Below are 17,585 nucleotides of genomic sequence, written 5' to 3'. Positions count from 1 at the left end.
TGTATATTGGTATGTCTGTATGTAAACGGTCACTGTTGCCCTGTGTTGTGGCTGTATATTGGTATGTCTGTATGTAAACGGTCACTGTTGCCCTGTGTTGTGGCTGTCTATTGGTATGTCTGTATGTATGTAAACGGTCACTGTTGCCCTGTGTTGTGGCTGTCTATTGGTATGTCTGTATGTATATTGGTACGGTCACTGTTGCCCTGTGTTGTGGCTGTCTATTGGTATGTCTGTATGTAAACGGTCACTGTTGCCCTGTGTTGTGGCTGTCTATTGGTATGTCTGTATGTAAACGGTCACTGTTGCCCTGTGTTGTGGCTGTCTATTGGTATGTCTGTATGTAAACGGTCACTGTTGCCCTGTGTTGTGGCTGTCTATTGGTATGTCTGTATGTAAACGGTCACTGTTGCCCTGTGTTGTGGCTGTCTATTGGTATGTCTGTATGTATATGTCGGTCACTGTTGCCCTGTGTTGTGGCTGTCTATTGGTATGTCTGTATGTATACGGTCACTGTTGCCCTGTGTTGTGGCTGTCTATTGGTATGTCTGTATGTATACGGTCACTGTTGCCCTGTGTTGTGGCTGTCTATTGGTATGTCTGTATGTAAACGGTCACTGTTGCCCTGTGTTGTGGCTGTCTATTGGTATGTCTGTATGTACGGTCACTGTTGCCCTGTGTTGTGGCTGTATATTGGCATGTCTGTATGTAAACGGTCACTGTTGCCCTGTGTTGTGGCTGTCTATTGGTATGTCTGTATGTAACGGTCACTGTTGCCCTGTGTTGTGGCTGCTGTCTACGGTCACTGTTGCCCTTGTTGTGGCTGTCTATTGGTATGTCTGTATGTATCACGGTCACTGTTGCCCTGTGTTGTGGCTGTCTATTGGTATGTCTGTATGTAACGGTCACTGTTGCCCGGTCACTGTTGCCCTGTGTTGTGGCTGTCTATTGGTATGTCTGTATGTAAACGGTCACTGTTGCCCTGTGTTGTGGCTGTCTATTGGTATGTCTGTATGTAAACGGTCACTGTTACCCTGTGTTGTGGCTGTCTATTGGTATGTCTGTATGTATACGGCCACTGTTGCCCTGTGTTGTGGCTGTCTATTGGTATGTCTGTATGTAAACGGTCACTGTTGCCCTGTGTTGTGGCTGTCTATTGGTATGTCTGTATGTATACGGTCACTGTTGCCCTGTGTTGTGGCTGTCTATTGGTATGTCTGTATGTAAACGGTCACTGTTGCCCTGTGTTGTGGCTGTCTATTGGTATGTCTGTATGTATACGGTCACTGTTGCCCTGTGTTGTGGCTGTCTATTGGTATGTCTGTATGTAAACGGTCACTGTTGCCCTGTGTTGTGGCTGTCTATTGGTATGTCTGTATGTATACGGCCACTGTTGCCCTGTGTTGTGGCTGTCTATTGGTATGTCTGTGGCTGTATACTGTATGCGGTCACTGTTGCCCTGTGTTGTGGCTGTATATTGGTATGTCTGTATGTAAACGGTCACTGTTGCCCTGTGTTGTGGCTGTCTATTGGTATGTCTGTATGTAAACGGTCACTGTTGCCCTGTGTTGTGGCTGTCTATTGGTATGTCTGTATGTATACGGTCACTGTTGCCCTGTGTTGTGGCTGTCTATTGGTATGTCTGTATGTAAACGGTCACTGTTGCCCTGTGTTGTGGCTGTCTATTGGTATGTCTGTATGTAAACGGTCACTGTTGCCCTGTGTTGTGGCTGTCTATTGGTATGTCTGTATGTAAACGGTCACTGTTGCCCTGTGTTGTGGCTGTCTATTGGTATGTCTGTATGTAAACGGTCACTGTTGCCCTGTGTTGTGGCTGTCTATTGGCATGTCTGTATGTATACGGTCACTGTTGCCCTGTGTTGTGGCTGTCTATTGGTATGTCTGTATGTATACGGTCACTGTTGCCCTGTGTTGTGGCTGTCTATTGGCATGTCTGTATGTAAACGGTCACAGTTTATTATTATTGAAAAACAATAAAAAGTGTGAAATTCAAAATGAAATAGGTTTGTTAATGGGAAAATTGATGGCTACAACAATCAAAGTAGTATTAGTAATTTAAAAGGTAGATTAAAAAAAAAGAACTGTAGCGCACATCAATGTCATAAACTTATCATTCAATTCATCGTTAAGGCAATAATTCAGTCAATTTAACACGATATGTATTTTTTTCTATATCATCCAGCTCATGACATAACAGCTTTACTGTTACAAGAGTATGTCAAAATGATACCATTCTAGCACTTAAACACTGATTAAATTGGTGTGACTGACAAATAATCCCCCAATTTTATTTTTTATGTCTTCACTCTTATTCTACAATGTCGAAAATATTTTACTATTTTCGACATTGTAGAATAAGAGTGAAGCCATCAAAAATAAAATAAAGAAAACTCCTTGAATGAGTAGGTGTGTCCAAACTTTTGACTGGTACAAGCATGTGTGGTTGTGTCAGTGGAGTGTGTTTTGGTGAGTGCCTGTATTCATGTGTGTGCGTGTTCTTGTTACCATACCTCAGGATGGTCCAGTAGCTGCGTCCAGCTGTCCTCCAGTGCAAAGCTTGTCTCCTCTTCTTCCTCTTCCCAGGAGTCCTGGTGGAAGGACAGCTGAGGAGGAACCTTGGGAAGGCCAAAAAGAGTGTACGACTGCAGCTTATTCTGGAGCTGCTCCATGCGGTCCATCTCCTGTTAGAATGGATGCCAACACATGTAAACAAACAGACCCTGGGCAATATTCTTCTTCCTGCTTCACTACAAAGTCATTCACATGTAGAGCACATTTAGATTAAATCAGTATTACTATAGGAAGGGGAGAGGCAGGAACAGTGCATTTTCCTGTCCATTACAATATTAAAATAGAGCTTATTACACTCCTAAAGCAAAATGTAAACAGGCTTGAAATCCTGCATTAGCATAACCCTCCCTCGAGTCCACTGAATTCTTAAATCTGTCAACAGCTATCCAGCCTATTGTCCTGCCAGGACACAGACCAGCCTCATGTACTTATGAAAATGAGCTCTGTGCATTGAGATCAGTTGGACAATAGAGGAGGTGGGTGGAGGGGGAAGGAGGCTAGTGGAGTGGGAAGGAGGGGGTGTGCCAACTGTGCTTAAGGGACCTGTTCCCTGAAGGGGGTACAGGATGCCCTGATTCACCCCTGCTTTGTGGAGGAGAGGGGCCAGGTCTCTGATCTGCCCCTACCCTACACTGCCCTGACAAGATGAATAGAGATGATCTGGTAGCTGACAGGTGAGTGACAGACGCCGTCTCCCTCTGACATCTGCTACAGTGCAGGATATGACCTCAGGGGAGTGGAGACAATGTATGTGTGTGTGGGGGGGAGAGGAGGGTGTCTGTGTGCGTCAGCGTGTGTATGACTGTGCTTTGTTAGGCGATAAAGGCTAATGATTATTTTCATTTCAGATCCTTGTGTCTTATTGTATTATTATCATCATCATCATGGTAGGGACCTGAATAGAATTTTGTCTAACACGGAACACCTTTGTTAAACCTTCATTCTTCCAGGCCACTTCCACCACAGCTACTAAGCATATTTGTTTAGTGGAAAGCTGCTGTGTGAGCCAACTCGGAGGCTTAGGAGAGAAGGGAAGTGATCTCACTGGGAGCTGAGTGGAAATGGCCTTTGACCCCTGCACCACACACACATGATTGCGCACACACTAACCAGCCCACCACCAAGCCCCTCCCTCTACTAGTGGCTGGGTCCCCCCCCTGATGGCCCAGACCAGGCCTTTCCCATCACCTTTCCGAAAGCCCCTGCTACAGCGTTGGAGCTGAAGAAGCCAGAGAAGCGGCTGGCTGCACGGTTCTTCCAGCTGTCCGGTCCAGGTCCTACGCCTGGCAGAGAGCCGCTCAGCCCGGCCAAGGAGTCCGGAGACGGGATGCTGGCGTCCCCAAGGAACTCTGTCATGTTTTTCCTGCGACGCGCCTGACCCTGCAAGAACCAGGAGAGACCAGTGTTCACATGGAATCCCCACCAAAGGCAGAGAGGGAGAGAGAAACAGACAGAGTTAATAAAAAGTAAATAAGATTGAAAGCGTTTAGGTGAGGGCATCACTTGGAGATAATAGTGAGTCGTCAGGCAGAGATATGGAAAGAGACGCGACAGAAGTTAAAAAAGATGAGAAATACACAAGGAGAATAAAAAGGCAATCAAAGGGGATTTTTGATGTGAGGAATGACATCGTCATCAGGAGAGCTGTTAAAGCCATCCTAACTGCCGTTCAGACATACAGGATTGAGAGGAAATGAATGCCACTTCCTGAGACGGAACACTCCTTAAATCAAAGGGAACATGGCAGAACGGACAGACAGGTCAGCTAGAGTCACTCCACTCCATCGTTTCATTCCTATCGTTACCCTGTCATCAAGCAAGCCCTGCTGCCGGCCTGTGAGTCTTAAAGACAAGCAATCTCAATCCACTTTACGAGCACCGGCCGCCGTGCAAACCAAACAAACATGGGCCTTCTCAGGCCTCAGTATCTGAGGAAGCAGTTGTTTTTGCCATCAGAGAGAGACAGTATGTCAGTGCAGAGTAATGTGCTAGTGGGGACTAGGGAGTCGCTGGGCCATTGACCCCAGTTTAGGTCATTACACAGAAGAGCAGCGTTTCCCAAACTCTGTCCTCGGGACCCCAAGGGGGTGCAATTTTGTATTTTTCCCCTAGCACTACACAGCTGATTCAATTTGAATCAGCTGTGTAGTGCTATGGCAAAACCCAAAATGTGCAGCCTTTAGACCCCCCCTCCCTCGACCTTGCGTGCAAACCATTTTAGCGGCCCCCCTTGTGACAGCAAAGAGAAGAAAAAAATGTTTTAGAGTTAATTTCCTGCAATTCTACACATTTTGCCATGGGGCGGAGAGAAAAATTATCAGTTTTACAACCAATGATCAATGGGCCCCACCCCATTGATCATCAGTAAGCATGTAGTAAGCATAGTTGGTAATTCAACCATGCTTACTACAAGTTTAAATAGCTGGCTGCTAGACTAATTTAACAATCTAAAATAATTTAGCTGACATCGGCTAATTAAGTGACTGCTGATGCACAACCCAACTACTATTCTAACTCTCATTAGTAAGTTGAGACCCCGGCTGAGTTCCCTCACGGGCCTACAGGATAAGACCAACAGTGAGAATGTCCACACAAGAGGTCGGTAAGGATTGAGCAATGGTCTCTAAACAAACTGTCAGACAGAGAGGAGCAATAATAAACCACTCTCTCTCTCTCCGCAGACACAAACATGCCCATCTATAAACAATACTGTTCCAAATGTATTACCTTTCGGGATTCTTTAAAAGTGTTCATGCAGAAGCAAACATTTAGACCAATCGCTGTACTAGAGTACAATCTTTTCCTTCTGTCCAAAGATATATTACTTCAACTCCATATGGTGGATAGTTTTCCTCCTCTGTTTTAGTATTCAAGTGGGACGAAAATCGAAGGGGAAAGGACCAAATATTTCAAGCTAAATTTCCCATCCACTATATTTAGATATAATCGCTTCAGTGGGGCAAACAGCGAGGCCCCTCATCCAGCTCTGACCAGGGGGATTTCTGGGGGATCTCGGCCAAGAGGACAAGGACACAGGTGCAGGAAGTGGAGCGAGAGGGAGACAGCGAGAGACACACACTGGACTCTCTGCCAGTGACAGCAGCTCATTGGGCTGGACTAGAGGGGCTGAATTCCGATTACCTTGGCTCAGGAATGCTCTGGCAACAGATACACAGAGCATGGTAGGGGCGAAAAATGTGACTCTTTGATTTAGTGACATGGGTTTTAGAGTAGTATGAACATTTAACCAAAACTAAAACCTAATCAGAAAAACTAAAACCTAAGCAAATCAGTAATTTGCAGAACATTACAGTACAAATCAAAGTCCTGGCACTATACCAAACAACCCAGAAACAAGTAGCCTAAAGCCTCTACTGACTTCAAGACTTACTGTCTAAACTGGGATGTATAACTCTCTCTTACACTGCAGATTGATCACCCAGATATAGTAGGGGAAAGGCTCCCCAAAGCTTCCCACACAATGGAAGCAGTAGAGTACTCACCATTAAAGCCAGCGGCATGTCAAAGATCTGAAAAACCATCCTAATCCTTCTGTTAGTTAGATTTTGCAGCCCATACTGGACCCAGCTGCTGTGTTCTCTCAAGTTCAACCTCTCCTTCTCTTACGCATACATTCACGATACACTCGTGCCAGAGCCCTCAGACTAAGAGAGGAAAGCCCCGAAGAGCGACAGCTGGAACAATGAAAGGTTGTTCCTCAAAGAAAAGTGCTTCTGAAGTCCAGTTATGAACTGAGATAAGAGGTCTTGCTCAAGTTGAAAGAGTCCAGGTTGGTATGTCTGATAGAAGTTCTTGTATCCTTCTTATCTCCATGAATACACCATGAGCACCACCCCAGGTCTCGTCTTTGAACTCTGTGTCTCTGTGTACTCCGTGGTAGTCCTGCCTGTCCCGCTGTTCTAACTCAGAGGTGAAGCCTGCTGTGCTGATTGAGTCTGCTGCCTGCCTAGAATTTCACACAGCCACTGTCCTGGAGTCATAGCAACCAGGAGGATCCTGTCTGCCCCATTGTGTTGAGGAGGAAAGGAAGAGGAGGCGGGGCTACAGGAAAAGTGAGTGAGTGTCTGTGTGTGATCTGCATAGAAAGGGGTGTGGCCAGAGCAACAGCTTGCAGGGCTCCAACAGAAAAGAGCAGGCATCCTGGTGCTGCAGAGGACATGCCAACTGTTCATAGTAACTCACCCTTTGTTTAGTCGCTGCCTCTGACGTCCACTTTCCTTGTTCTGACTGTTCTGAATCCCCCACAGACACACACCCCCTCTCCCTTCACTTCTTTTCCCTTTTCTTTTAAACCACTGATTCTCTTTCCAAACTGACTGACAGCTTTACGTCATTTAAAATCTGGCATGCCTCCAATTCCACTCCCTGATTGTAAATGAAACTGATACTCTAACACAGAACAGACATGTATTCAGTCACTAATGTGACACCTATACCAGGCATATAGAAACATACTTACAAGGACAGTTGTGCCTCTTGGGAGCAAAGCTAATTGTCACGTATAGACAAATTGATTTTGGAATGTCTCCAGGAGGAGAAAAATAGGCAATGAGTGAGCTAACAAAAGCAAGTATTACTGAACTGGTGAGAACGTCAGTTAGGCCTTTACCGCAATGACAACCACAAAGTCTTGCTCTATTGTGGTTTGAACCCAAGTTACCCAACCCATTAGGCCTATGTTTTCTCAAATCAATTATGTTTTTGTTTGCCCGTGGACACAACTTTCCACAAAGCTTTCCTGGTTGACTGTAACAAGGTAAGAAATGACCAGTAATGACCTGTTTTAACATTTCTTTAGTATGCTTAGATATTCCTCACAGATATGACTAAGCAAACACCCCTTTCCACAATACGTGGCAGCACAACTACACACCATCAAATTCAGGTCATATCTAATCAACTGGGGTTCATGTACTTATTTTAGCATTGATCCTATATATTTCTCAATGGGCTATTTTAATGACCTATTTGTACAGATTCTCTACTTACAAAAACAGCAGATATTGCAGAAGTCTGTTCAAAAGAGCAGCATTCAACACCTAACTAAAAACCATTTTACCTACTTTTCTGTGCAGCCCTGTATATCTGACCAGCCCTCTCTAAACTTTATTGAGTTTCACCTGGCCTCTGTGCAGACCTATCTGTCATCGTCCATTAATAACAGAGAGGACCCTGACCTACAACACCATTGACAGGTCTGGGAACTAGGGAAATTGGTGGCCCTGAGTAGTTGGCAGTCACGTTCAGCTCCAAGCAGGTTAATGACAAAGTCTCGTGTCCAGTTGGTTCCTTCCTCATCTTATCACAGCCCTTTGTGGTTTTAACCTTGGTTTGAAAAAAAAAAAACCCAGAGACCTGAATGGAGGAAAGTATTGAAAGTAGAGGTCGGCCGATTATGACTTTAACGCCGATACCGATTATTCGGTCGATTTTATATTTATTTATTTGTAATAATGACAATTACAACAATACTGAATGAAAACTTATTTTAACTAAATATAATACATCAATAAAATCAATTTAGCCTCAAGTAAATAATGAAACATGTTCAATTTGGTTTAAATAATGCAAAAACAAAGTGTTGGAGAAGAAAGTAAAAGTGCAATATGTGCTATGTAAGAAAGCTAACGTTTCAGTTCCTTGCTCAGAACATGAGAACATATGAAAGCTGATGGTTCATTTTAACATGAGTCTTCAATATTCCCAGATAAGAAGTTTTAGGTTGTAGTTATTATAGGAATTATAGGACTATTTCCCTCTATACCATTTGTATTTCATTAACCTTTGACTATTGGATGTTCTTATAGGCACTTTAGTATTGCCAGTGTAACAGTATAGCTTCCGTCCCTCTCCTCGCTCCTCCCTGGGCTCGAACCAGCAACACAACGACAACAGCCACCATCAAAGCAGGGTTACCCATGCAGAGCAAGGGGAACAACTACAAGAAGGCTCATGGCGAGTGACGTTTGAAACGCTATTAGAGCGCGCTAACTAGCTAGCGATCTCACTTCGGTTACACCAGCCTCATCTCGGGAGTTGATAGGCTTGAAGTCATAAACAGCGCAATGCTTGACGAAGAGCTGCTGGCAAAACGCAAAGAAAGTGCTGTTTGAATGAATGTTACATGCCTGTCTCTGCCTACCACTGCTCAGTCAGATTATATGATACTTGTATGTATTATATGATACTTAGATACTTGTATGCTCAGTCAGATTATATGCAACGCAGGACACACAATATAATATCTAGTAATATCATCAACCATGTGTAGTTAACTAGTGATTATGATTGATTGTTTTTTATAAGATAAGTTTAATGCGAGCTAGCAACTTACCTTGGCTCACTGCATTCACATAACAGGCAGTCTCCTTGTGGAGTGCAACGAGAGAGAGGCAGGTCGTTATTGCGTTGGACGAGTTAACTGTAAGGTTGCAAGATTGGATCCCCTGAGCTAACAAGGTGAAAATCTGTCGTTCTGCCCCTGAACGAGGCAGTTAACCCACCATTCCTAGGTAGTCATTGAAAATAAGAATGTGTTCTTAACTGACTTGCCTAGTTTTTTTTTTTTTTAATTTTAAACTCGGCAAATGGGCGCCCAAAATTACCATTTTCCAATTGTTATGAAAACCTGAAATCGGCCATTCCGATAATCAGTCGACCTCTAATTGAAAGTAGCTAAGCGGTAATGCTGTAGCAACCCGCCCCCACCGCGCTACTGGCCTATCAGTTATGTTGTTATTCACCGATAAGAGGATCCTTGATCGGGCTGTCTGATTAACGATGCAAAAGGTGTGACGTTAACCTTCCTGCCCACATGGACACCCACTGTGACACACACACGCAAAGACAGGAAGAAAGGCAATCACACACACGCAAACACGCGTATGTGCAACGACACACAAGACCATGTCAAGTTCCATTGGATGGGAATGCAGTGCAAACCCCCATCATGGTCAACATATCACAGGGCCAGTGGCCTTGCTCCAAAAATCTGCACCTAATTCTACAGCCAGTTAGCGCCATGGTGAAACAAAGAACCACTGAGTTAGAGGGAAGAAGATGAATCGTCCATTACAACAATAGGATAGTCCTTATCACCTGCTAACCCAGATATCACTGGTTAATGGTCAGCATGGGACCCATTTACATTTTAGTAATTTAGCAGACGCTCTTATCCAGAGCAACTTACAGGTGCAATTAGGGTTAAGTGCCTTGTTCAAGGGCACAGACAGAATTTTCACCTAGTCGGCTCAGGGATTCGAGCCAGAGACCTTTCGGTTACTGGCCCAACGCTCTTAACTGCTAGGCTACCTGCCGCCTACCTGGCACTGGATCCCAAACGTGCCATCAGAAGAGGCCCACCAGCATGACTGGTGTCTCCACTGTTGCCACTACACACACACTACCTGGCTGGTGTTTTCCACCATTCACGGGACAAAGAGATAAATAAATCAGATACAATCTCCACCATGGCTAAGGTTACAGATTGAGAATCCTGCAATCATTGCCTAAGTATTACATTCAAGATGGCTTACATTACAATGGCATTTCCTTATCTAATATCAACTTAAATACTGAAGCCACAGAGGAACAGAGACCCAGTGGTTCTGTCTGTCTCACCTGACATTGTGTTGTTGTTGGGCTCTGGAGGGGGGCTGATTCAGGAATACACTCCACATGCAGCAGGTCCCAGCTACGCCAAGACGAGAGGCGATTAAACCGCACCATTCTCAAGCCTCACTTAAGAATAGATGCAAAACCAGTCATCCAAAAGTAAATATGACTAATTTAAATTAGGAAGACCCTAAATCCAAAAGTCTATGAGATCCGAAAAACATTACAGCTAGAAAAAAAGAGGAAGCACCCAACCAAAGTCCACAGAGACGGGGAGTGCAACAACGCACAGTGAAGTACTGAGGTGGAGGAGAGTTGTAGCTGCTTCTTCTGTCTGTCACCAGAGCAGTAATGCCTGACAATCACACTGGGATCATAAAAACGCTGTATCCTCCCTTCTCTCCTCAAGCCTCCACACCTAAACACACTTTACTGTCTCAGTCTAACACATCGAAACACACAACTACCTCTCCTGCAGCAGTTCAAATGGCTCCCAGCCACGCCTAGTCACACCTGAGCTCCCAACCCTGATAGGCCGTAAACAGCAGACATCCGTGCCCACCAGGGCCTGCATACTCAACCACACAACAGTAGGCCTATTTTAAACATAAACACCACCAAGTACACACAAAAATCCCCTTTCATGCTGGATAAACAAACCGTTTTCGAGAAACACACTTGATTAAAATAAAAGGTTAAATAATAAATAAATGTCAGTTAGGGATAGATGGATAAACAGCATGCGGTTCAACAGAATATGGTTCAGCATTGCAATATTTAAATGACACTTCTGTCATTGAAAATAAGAATTTGTGCTTAACTGACTTGCCTAGTTAAATAAAAGGTAAAATAAAAAATAAATAGTAATTGGTTGAATCACCAATGTACACCAAATCTACACTACAGCCTGTATATTTCAGCCTCTCATATTTATTATTTAACTAGCCAAGTCAGTTAAGTACAAATTCTTATTTACAATTGACGGCCTACACCGGCTAAACTCGAACGACGCTGGGCCAATTGTGCACCGTCCTATGGGACTCCCAATCACGGCCGGTTGTGATACAGTCTGGATTCTAACCAGGTTGTCTGTAGTGATGCCTCTAGCACTGAGATGCAGTGTCTTAGACCACTGTGCCACTTGGGATCCAAGACCAATGCAATATAAATCTAACAAAATGTAGCATTTTCATAGTGGAGTTGTCTATCAAAGTATAACAATTTCAACTTGTACTTCTATTGTTGCGAGGCAGTCTGTATTTCATCTCAACTAACCTGAGATGTGTGAATGGCTAGTCATTTCAATAAATAGGCATGTAAGTGCAGATCATCAAACATAAACATACAAGTAAAATGCATGTGACTACTCCCCATTCTCCATCGTCATTCAAATGACTATTGCGCAAATTGCTGATTGTCCTGATTGTGTATTTCACTCAGAGATTTGATGTCCTTAAATGAATGAGCTGTTAGTTTTGTTAGGCTGGCTAAGCAAAACAATTACAACTGTAGTTTAGGGGAAAGACATGAATGTGAACACTGCTTAGCGGGGGAAAATACAGCATATAAACAAGGAAAAATAAATGACGAAAAACAGTTTTTTACATAACCTACTTCCTGCTACCATTACCAAAGAATTAATAAACCAGACACTAACTTAAGCTACCAGTTTATATAACCAAACGCACATTATAACTACATAGGCTTAATGCATGCATTTGAGTCATTAGCAGACTCTCTTATCCAGAGCTACTTAAAAGCAATTAGGAATGTGCCTTGCTCATGGGCACATCAACATATTTTTCACCTAGTCTGTTAAACGAGCGTATGCTAAACAACTCAAATGTAAAATGAGTCTGCTAAATGACTCAAATGTAAAAATGTAAATGGAGTGCTCATGTGTCACATCTATGTCAAATCCTCTAAAAGAAGAGGGTATGGTTCCTTCAACCATCCAGGCTATTCAACAGCTCCAATAATCTCCCCATCAGTCTTCTTGTTGACCTACCTGTCCTTACACAACATTCTTCCCCCTCCCTCCCAACACTCAAGTTCCACAGATGCCAGCAGATAACTCTAGGCTAGACCATCATAAGACCATCTACTATAAACCTGGGTGAAACACAAGCCCTGGTTGACTTGGTGCGTGGATAGAGTTTCTACTGGTTAGATCATGGTGAGCCAATGTCAGCACGTAGCCTACCGAGTGACCGACTGACGGGAATGGGGGTAATCTGAGACTGTTAGATAAGTGAGTCCTCTCACGGAATAAGACAGACAAGAACGAACATGTGGGAGGATGTGGAGGGTTTCCTTGAGTCTTCTTCTTCCCTAAATTACATTTCCATCTGTGCTCTACTGTACTGCTCTTCTCTTTAAAGAAATCTGTGCACCATTGCATTTCACAACAGTCATTGGTAGAGGGGTTTGTTATATCACATTTTTATTCACCCAATAAAATACTTATGGGATACAGATATTATTTTGGGGAGAATTTTTGAATAATAATCTTTATAAACTGAGGTCCAATCAGTTCACAGTGACAAGGCGTTGAAATGATTCTGTCTAGCTATCAAATGCTGTTTCATTCTGACCAGGTGAATCTTTGGCTATCTTTGTAGTGTGTTGTTTTCCATGGCAACCAAATGGCGCATATTACACAAAGGCCTTCTAAAAGGTTCAAAGATCACTTTTATAGATGTGATCTAGCTATTGTAAATCACATGATCCCCATCTGTCTAGAGCATTCTGTTTGAAGTACCCATTGTAAACCATGTGACTCGAGGTCAACTGTTTAGATTCTCGACAAATGGGATTATTCAAAAGTTACACACTGTAGGCCTACACAGTGACTAGCCAATCCACAAAGCCAGTACATGAAAGCCAAACTATTGGACATGCTTAATTACTCATGTAGTAATTTAGCCTTTGGTCAAACTCTTCCCAGCATTTGTATCTGAGCCTAACAACTTAACTTAACCTCCTGGAATGTAGCAGAAACATCCCTGAAGTTATTAATTACACTTTGGATAGTGTATCAATACACCCAGTCGCCACAAAGATACAGGTGTCCTTCCGAACTCAGTTGCCGGAGAGGAAGGAAACCGCTCAGGGATTTCACCATGAGGCCAATGATGACTTTAAAACAGTTAGAGTTTAATGGCTGTGATAGGAGAAATAACATTGAAGCTACTCCACAATACTATATTTCAAAGTTCTATTATTGAAGACCAAGGGGTATTAAAATAATTGGAATGACTAGACAGACTCTGTTTTGGTTTTATGTAAAGATATCATAATTATATTATATGTAGTATACACTTCCATAAACAACCCATGAAGAAAAATGCAACATTCATGGCCAGCTATGTAAACTAACATTGATTTATCCTGCTATAGATGTCTTCAATTGGTAATATTAATTTTTGTCTTCTAATGCCTCTTGAGCAGGTTGACATTTATTTGGATGAGTCTGGTCTTGAGGCAGAACTGAGAATTTCTGCTAGATGGGCCAGATGCAAAGTAAAAACTGGCAACATTGTAAAAATGTAAATTTGCATTAATTTAAGGTTAGGTTTAGGCATTAAGGTTGACTGTGGCTGTGCCAGCTAGTGACCACTCAGCAGAGCTGCCTCCAGAACAAGAAATCAGACTACATTACTAAGTGTGTGTGTTTTCAGGTGTGAAGAGTTAGCCAAATTACTTAGCCAATTAGCTTCAGCTGTCTGGTGTGCAACTGTGGGAAAATTGGTTTCACTTTGGATAACTCCAGGGCTAGTTAGGGATATCAATAAATTACACAATGTAAATGAGACAATATTTTCAATGTTGCACACCTTTTAGTTCTCATTAAATGCTTTCAATATTTTTAAAGGAATTTCTAAAATGTATAGTTGGTTTGAGGTTAAGTCATTGAAATGTAGAGCTATTGGAATTTTAACATTGTCCCATGTACATTGTGTAATTTATAGGGGCAGTTCTTTAAAGTGTGTACCTTTACTTTGCTCTTTATCACCTCCTTGAGGGCATAATGGCTGCTCTCTGTGTATGAATATAAACAGTGTCCAAGTTTGAGTGAGCTGATACAGGCTTTTTTACTTTCTTTTTTTCTGAAGGGGTTTTGTATATCATGCATTTACTGCTTGTCTTTGACTGAATGAGACTCCTCAAACTAAACAAAGACAGGATTGGAGAGGAACAGTATGACCAAACTCCTGACTAAATCAGACAGACATGTTTAACTTCTTATGGCTGGGGGGCAGTATTGAGTACCTTGGATGAATAAGGTGCCCAGAGTAAACTGCCTGCTACTAAGGCCCAGAAGCTAAGATATGCATATTATTAGTAGATTTGGATAGAAAACTCTGAAGTTTCTAAAACTGTTTGAATGATGTCTGTGAGTATAACAGAACCTGAGAAAAAATCCAACCAGGAAGTGGGAAATCTGAGATTTGTTGGTTTTCAAGTCTTTGCCTATCCAAGATAGTGTAAATTTGGTCCGATTGCACTTCCTAAGGCTTCCACTAGATGTCAACAGTCTTTAGAGCCTTGTTTCAGGCTTCTACTGTGAAGGGGGAGAGAATAAGAGCGGTTTGAGTCAGGTGTCTGGCAGAATGTCATGAGCTCAGTCAGGCACGTGACCGTGAGAGTTAGCTGCGTTCCTTTTCAATTCTAAAGACAAATGAATTGTCCGGTTGGAATATTATTGAACATTTATGATAACATCCTAAAGATTGATTCTATACATCGTTTGACATGTTTCTACGAACTGTAATGGAACTGTCGTCTGAACTAAGTGCCTGTGCCTTGTGAATTTGTGAACTAAACGCGCAAACAAAGAGGAGGTATATTTGGATGTAAATTATGGACTTTATCAAACAAAACAAACATTTGTTGTGGAACTGGGATTCCTGGGAGTGCATTCCAATGAAGATCATCAAAAGTGAATATTTATAATGCTATTTCTGACTTCTGTTGACTCCACAACATGGTGGGTATCTGTATGGCTTGTTTTGGGCATGAGCGCTGTACTCAGATTATTGCATGGTGTGCTTTTTCTGTAAAGATTTTTTTTAAATATGGCAAGAAGTATATCTTTAATTCCATGTATAACACGTGTATTTTCATCAACATTTATGATGAGTATTTCTGTAAATTGATGTGGCTCTCTGCAAAATCACTGGATGTTTTGGAAGCAAAACATTACTGAACATATAGTGCCAATGTAAACTGAGATTTTTGGATATAAATATGAACTTTATCGAACAAAACATACATGTGTTGTGCAACATGAAGTCCTATGAGTATCATCTGATGAAGATCGTCAAAGGTTAGTGATTCATTTGATCTATATTTCTGCTTTTTGTGACTCTCTTTGGCTGGAAAATGGCTGTGTTTTTCTGTGACTAGGTGCTGACCTAACATAATCGCATGGTATGCTTACATCGTAAAGCCTTTTTGAAATCGGACACTGTGGTGGGATATCTTTACATATCTTAACACAAGTTTATCTTTAAAATGTGTATAATACTTGTATGTTTGAGGAATTTTAATTATGAGATTTCTGTTTGAATTTGGCGCCCTGCACTTTCACTGTCAAATCGATCCCGTTAACGGGAATTCAGCCGTAAGAACTTAATGTCCAAGGGTGATGACTTACCGACCTGCAGACAGACACTAAAATCCCTAAATTACAGAAACCTCAGGTATCCTCCCAGGCTCTACCCCGTTGCCTAGCACAGCAGCACGGCCACAATGACATCACACGTTTTCAGTGCATGCAATGCTACACTGTCTCACCTGAGTGTGTGAGTACTGACTGAGTGTGTCTAGACTTGCCTGCAGGGATCTCCACAGTTCACACCCACTGACTTGTTTTTCAATCTGTAAGTGTTAAGGGCTAGTCCATACAAGACAGTTACCAATCTTTCAAAGCAATGTGCAGAGGCAGCGAAAGAGTATGGCACAAAAAGAGCATGCTGTTTTCATACTGAAAGTAGTTGCTCATGACAGACTTAACACAAATTGACTTGCTGGCACGCCAAACTTTTTTCTGGGTTCCGAGATTATACTGAGAAGGCAATGGACAATCTCATTTTCTTCCAGCAAAGTTGACTAAATGACATCTCAGAATGTAGGTTTTAGTCAGTCGGAGAATAACTGCAGTACAGAATGAGACAGACAGGACACTAAACCTTATGATTCTAGCCTCTCCCACGGTCTATTAACACAGGGTGAAGCAGGGTGCCAGTTCCCCCTGGTCCAGCAGACTCCTTCTCTCAGCACCTCTCCTCCAGGCCAAAGTGAACACTACCGGGTTCTTCCTGTCAGCCAGAATAAGCAGCTAATGGCAATGCCTCTTCTTCTAGGTCACCAGCCTACCCAGCAAGGCTTGAAGGCCATAAAGGTGGCTGGCACAGCACAAGGCATATGAGGAAAGCAGACTTTAAGTGTTCCGATGGGATGAAAGATAGCAAGGTAATGAAAAATAGGGTTATGATAATGACTGGATTATCATCCACTTCATAAAACGATCCACTTCATAAAGGCATCATGGGATAAAGGGTTAGATTATGGAAAGAGGTAGAAAGTGGCATCTAAAGTTTCAAGATGTTTAAGAGATGAGGGGGTAGTTAGGATAATTAATGTAACAGGTTAGGATAATTAGGTTAAGGTTCTGAAAAGGGTTAGCAAAAATGCTCTCCTAACCTGCAACAAAAAGTCACAAACAGTAGTAGCTGTACTCCATCTAGTCACAACCAGTAGTAGGTGTGTATAAGTCAGATAGGATGTATAGGTTAAGTGTGCTTATACTGAGCTCATGTAGTGGTAACATCTGTCACCTGTTCACATCCTGGACAACAAACTAAAGTGACCTAAAATAAATCACTCTGCTTTTTTTGTTGAGTGCTCCAACTCCTTGAATTAGTCATTTTGAATTAGTCATTCTCCTTTCCTTCATTTGTTCAAGGCCCATCTGCGAAGGCCCACCTGAACTCTGTGTGTATACTGTATGTGTGATACTGTATATGGACCCATGGTGTGCGCGAGAGAGAGATTTGATGTACATCGGTTGCAGTGTGTGAGTGAATACATACTGTAGTAGAGGCTGCGCTGACCAGTAGGTCAACGTTGCTCTTCATGCGTCCCAGAGAGCCGTGCTCCACCCTCTCGCTGCTTGCAGTGAGGATGTAGGGGCTCTGAACCCCAGAGGAGGGTTTCATGTTGGGCAGACTGAGCGAGCGCAGGTCCTTCACTCCCTGCTCCACCTTCAGCTCATCACCTGGCCGTGCTGAGGAGAAACCAACATGGAGGGTTAGCTTAGTGTGTTATAATTCTCTTATTGAAGATAGGTAGGT

General features: G+C 42.7%; 1 protein-coding gene across 1 annotated transcript in view; it reads right to left on the bottom strand.

Moving 5' to 3' along the window:
- The window catches only part of LOC112215228 (pleckstrin homology domain-containing family G member 5), a 100,691-nt gene that overhangs the window by 9,065 nt on the left and 74,041 nt on the right, over positions 1–17,585 (bottom strand). The window contains 3 exon segments of the mRNA XM_042299594.1: positions 2,532–2,702; positions 3,781–3,972; positions 17,325–17,518. Of these exon segments, the coding sequence (XP_042155528.1) occupies positions 2,532–2,702; positions 3,781–3,972; positions 17,325–17,518 (557 nt within the window).

The sequence above is a fragment of the Oncorhynchus tshawytscha genome, linkage group LG16 (genome assembly GCF_018296145.1).
Source record: "Oncorhynchus tshawytscha isolate Ot180627B linkage group LG16, Otsh_v2.0, whole genome shotgun sequence".
NCBI lineage: Eukaryota > Metazoa > Chordata > Actinopteri > Salmoniformes > Salmonidae > Oncorhynchus > Oncorhynchus tshawytscha.
The sequence above is the reverse complement of the archived record's forward strand: the minus strand, read 5'-3'. Positions and strand labels throughout refer to the sequence as shown.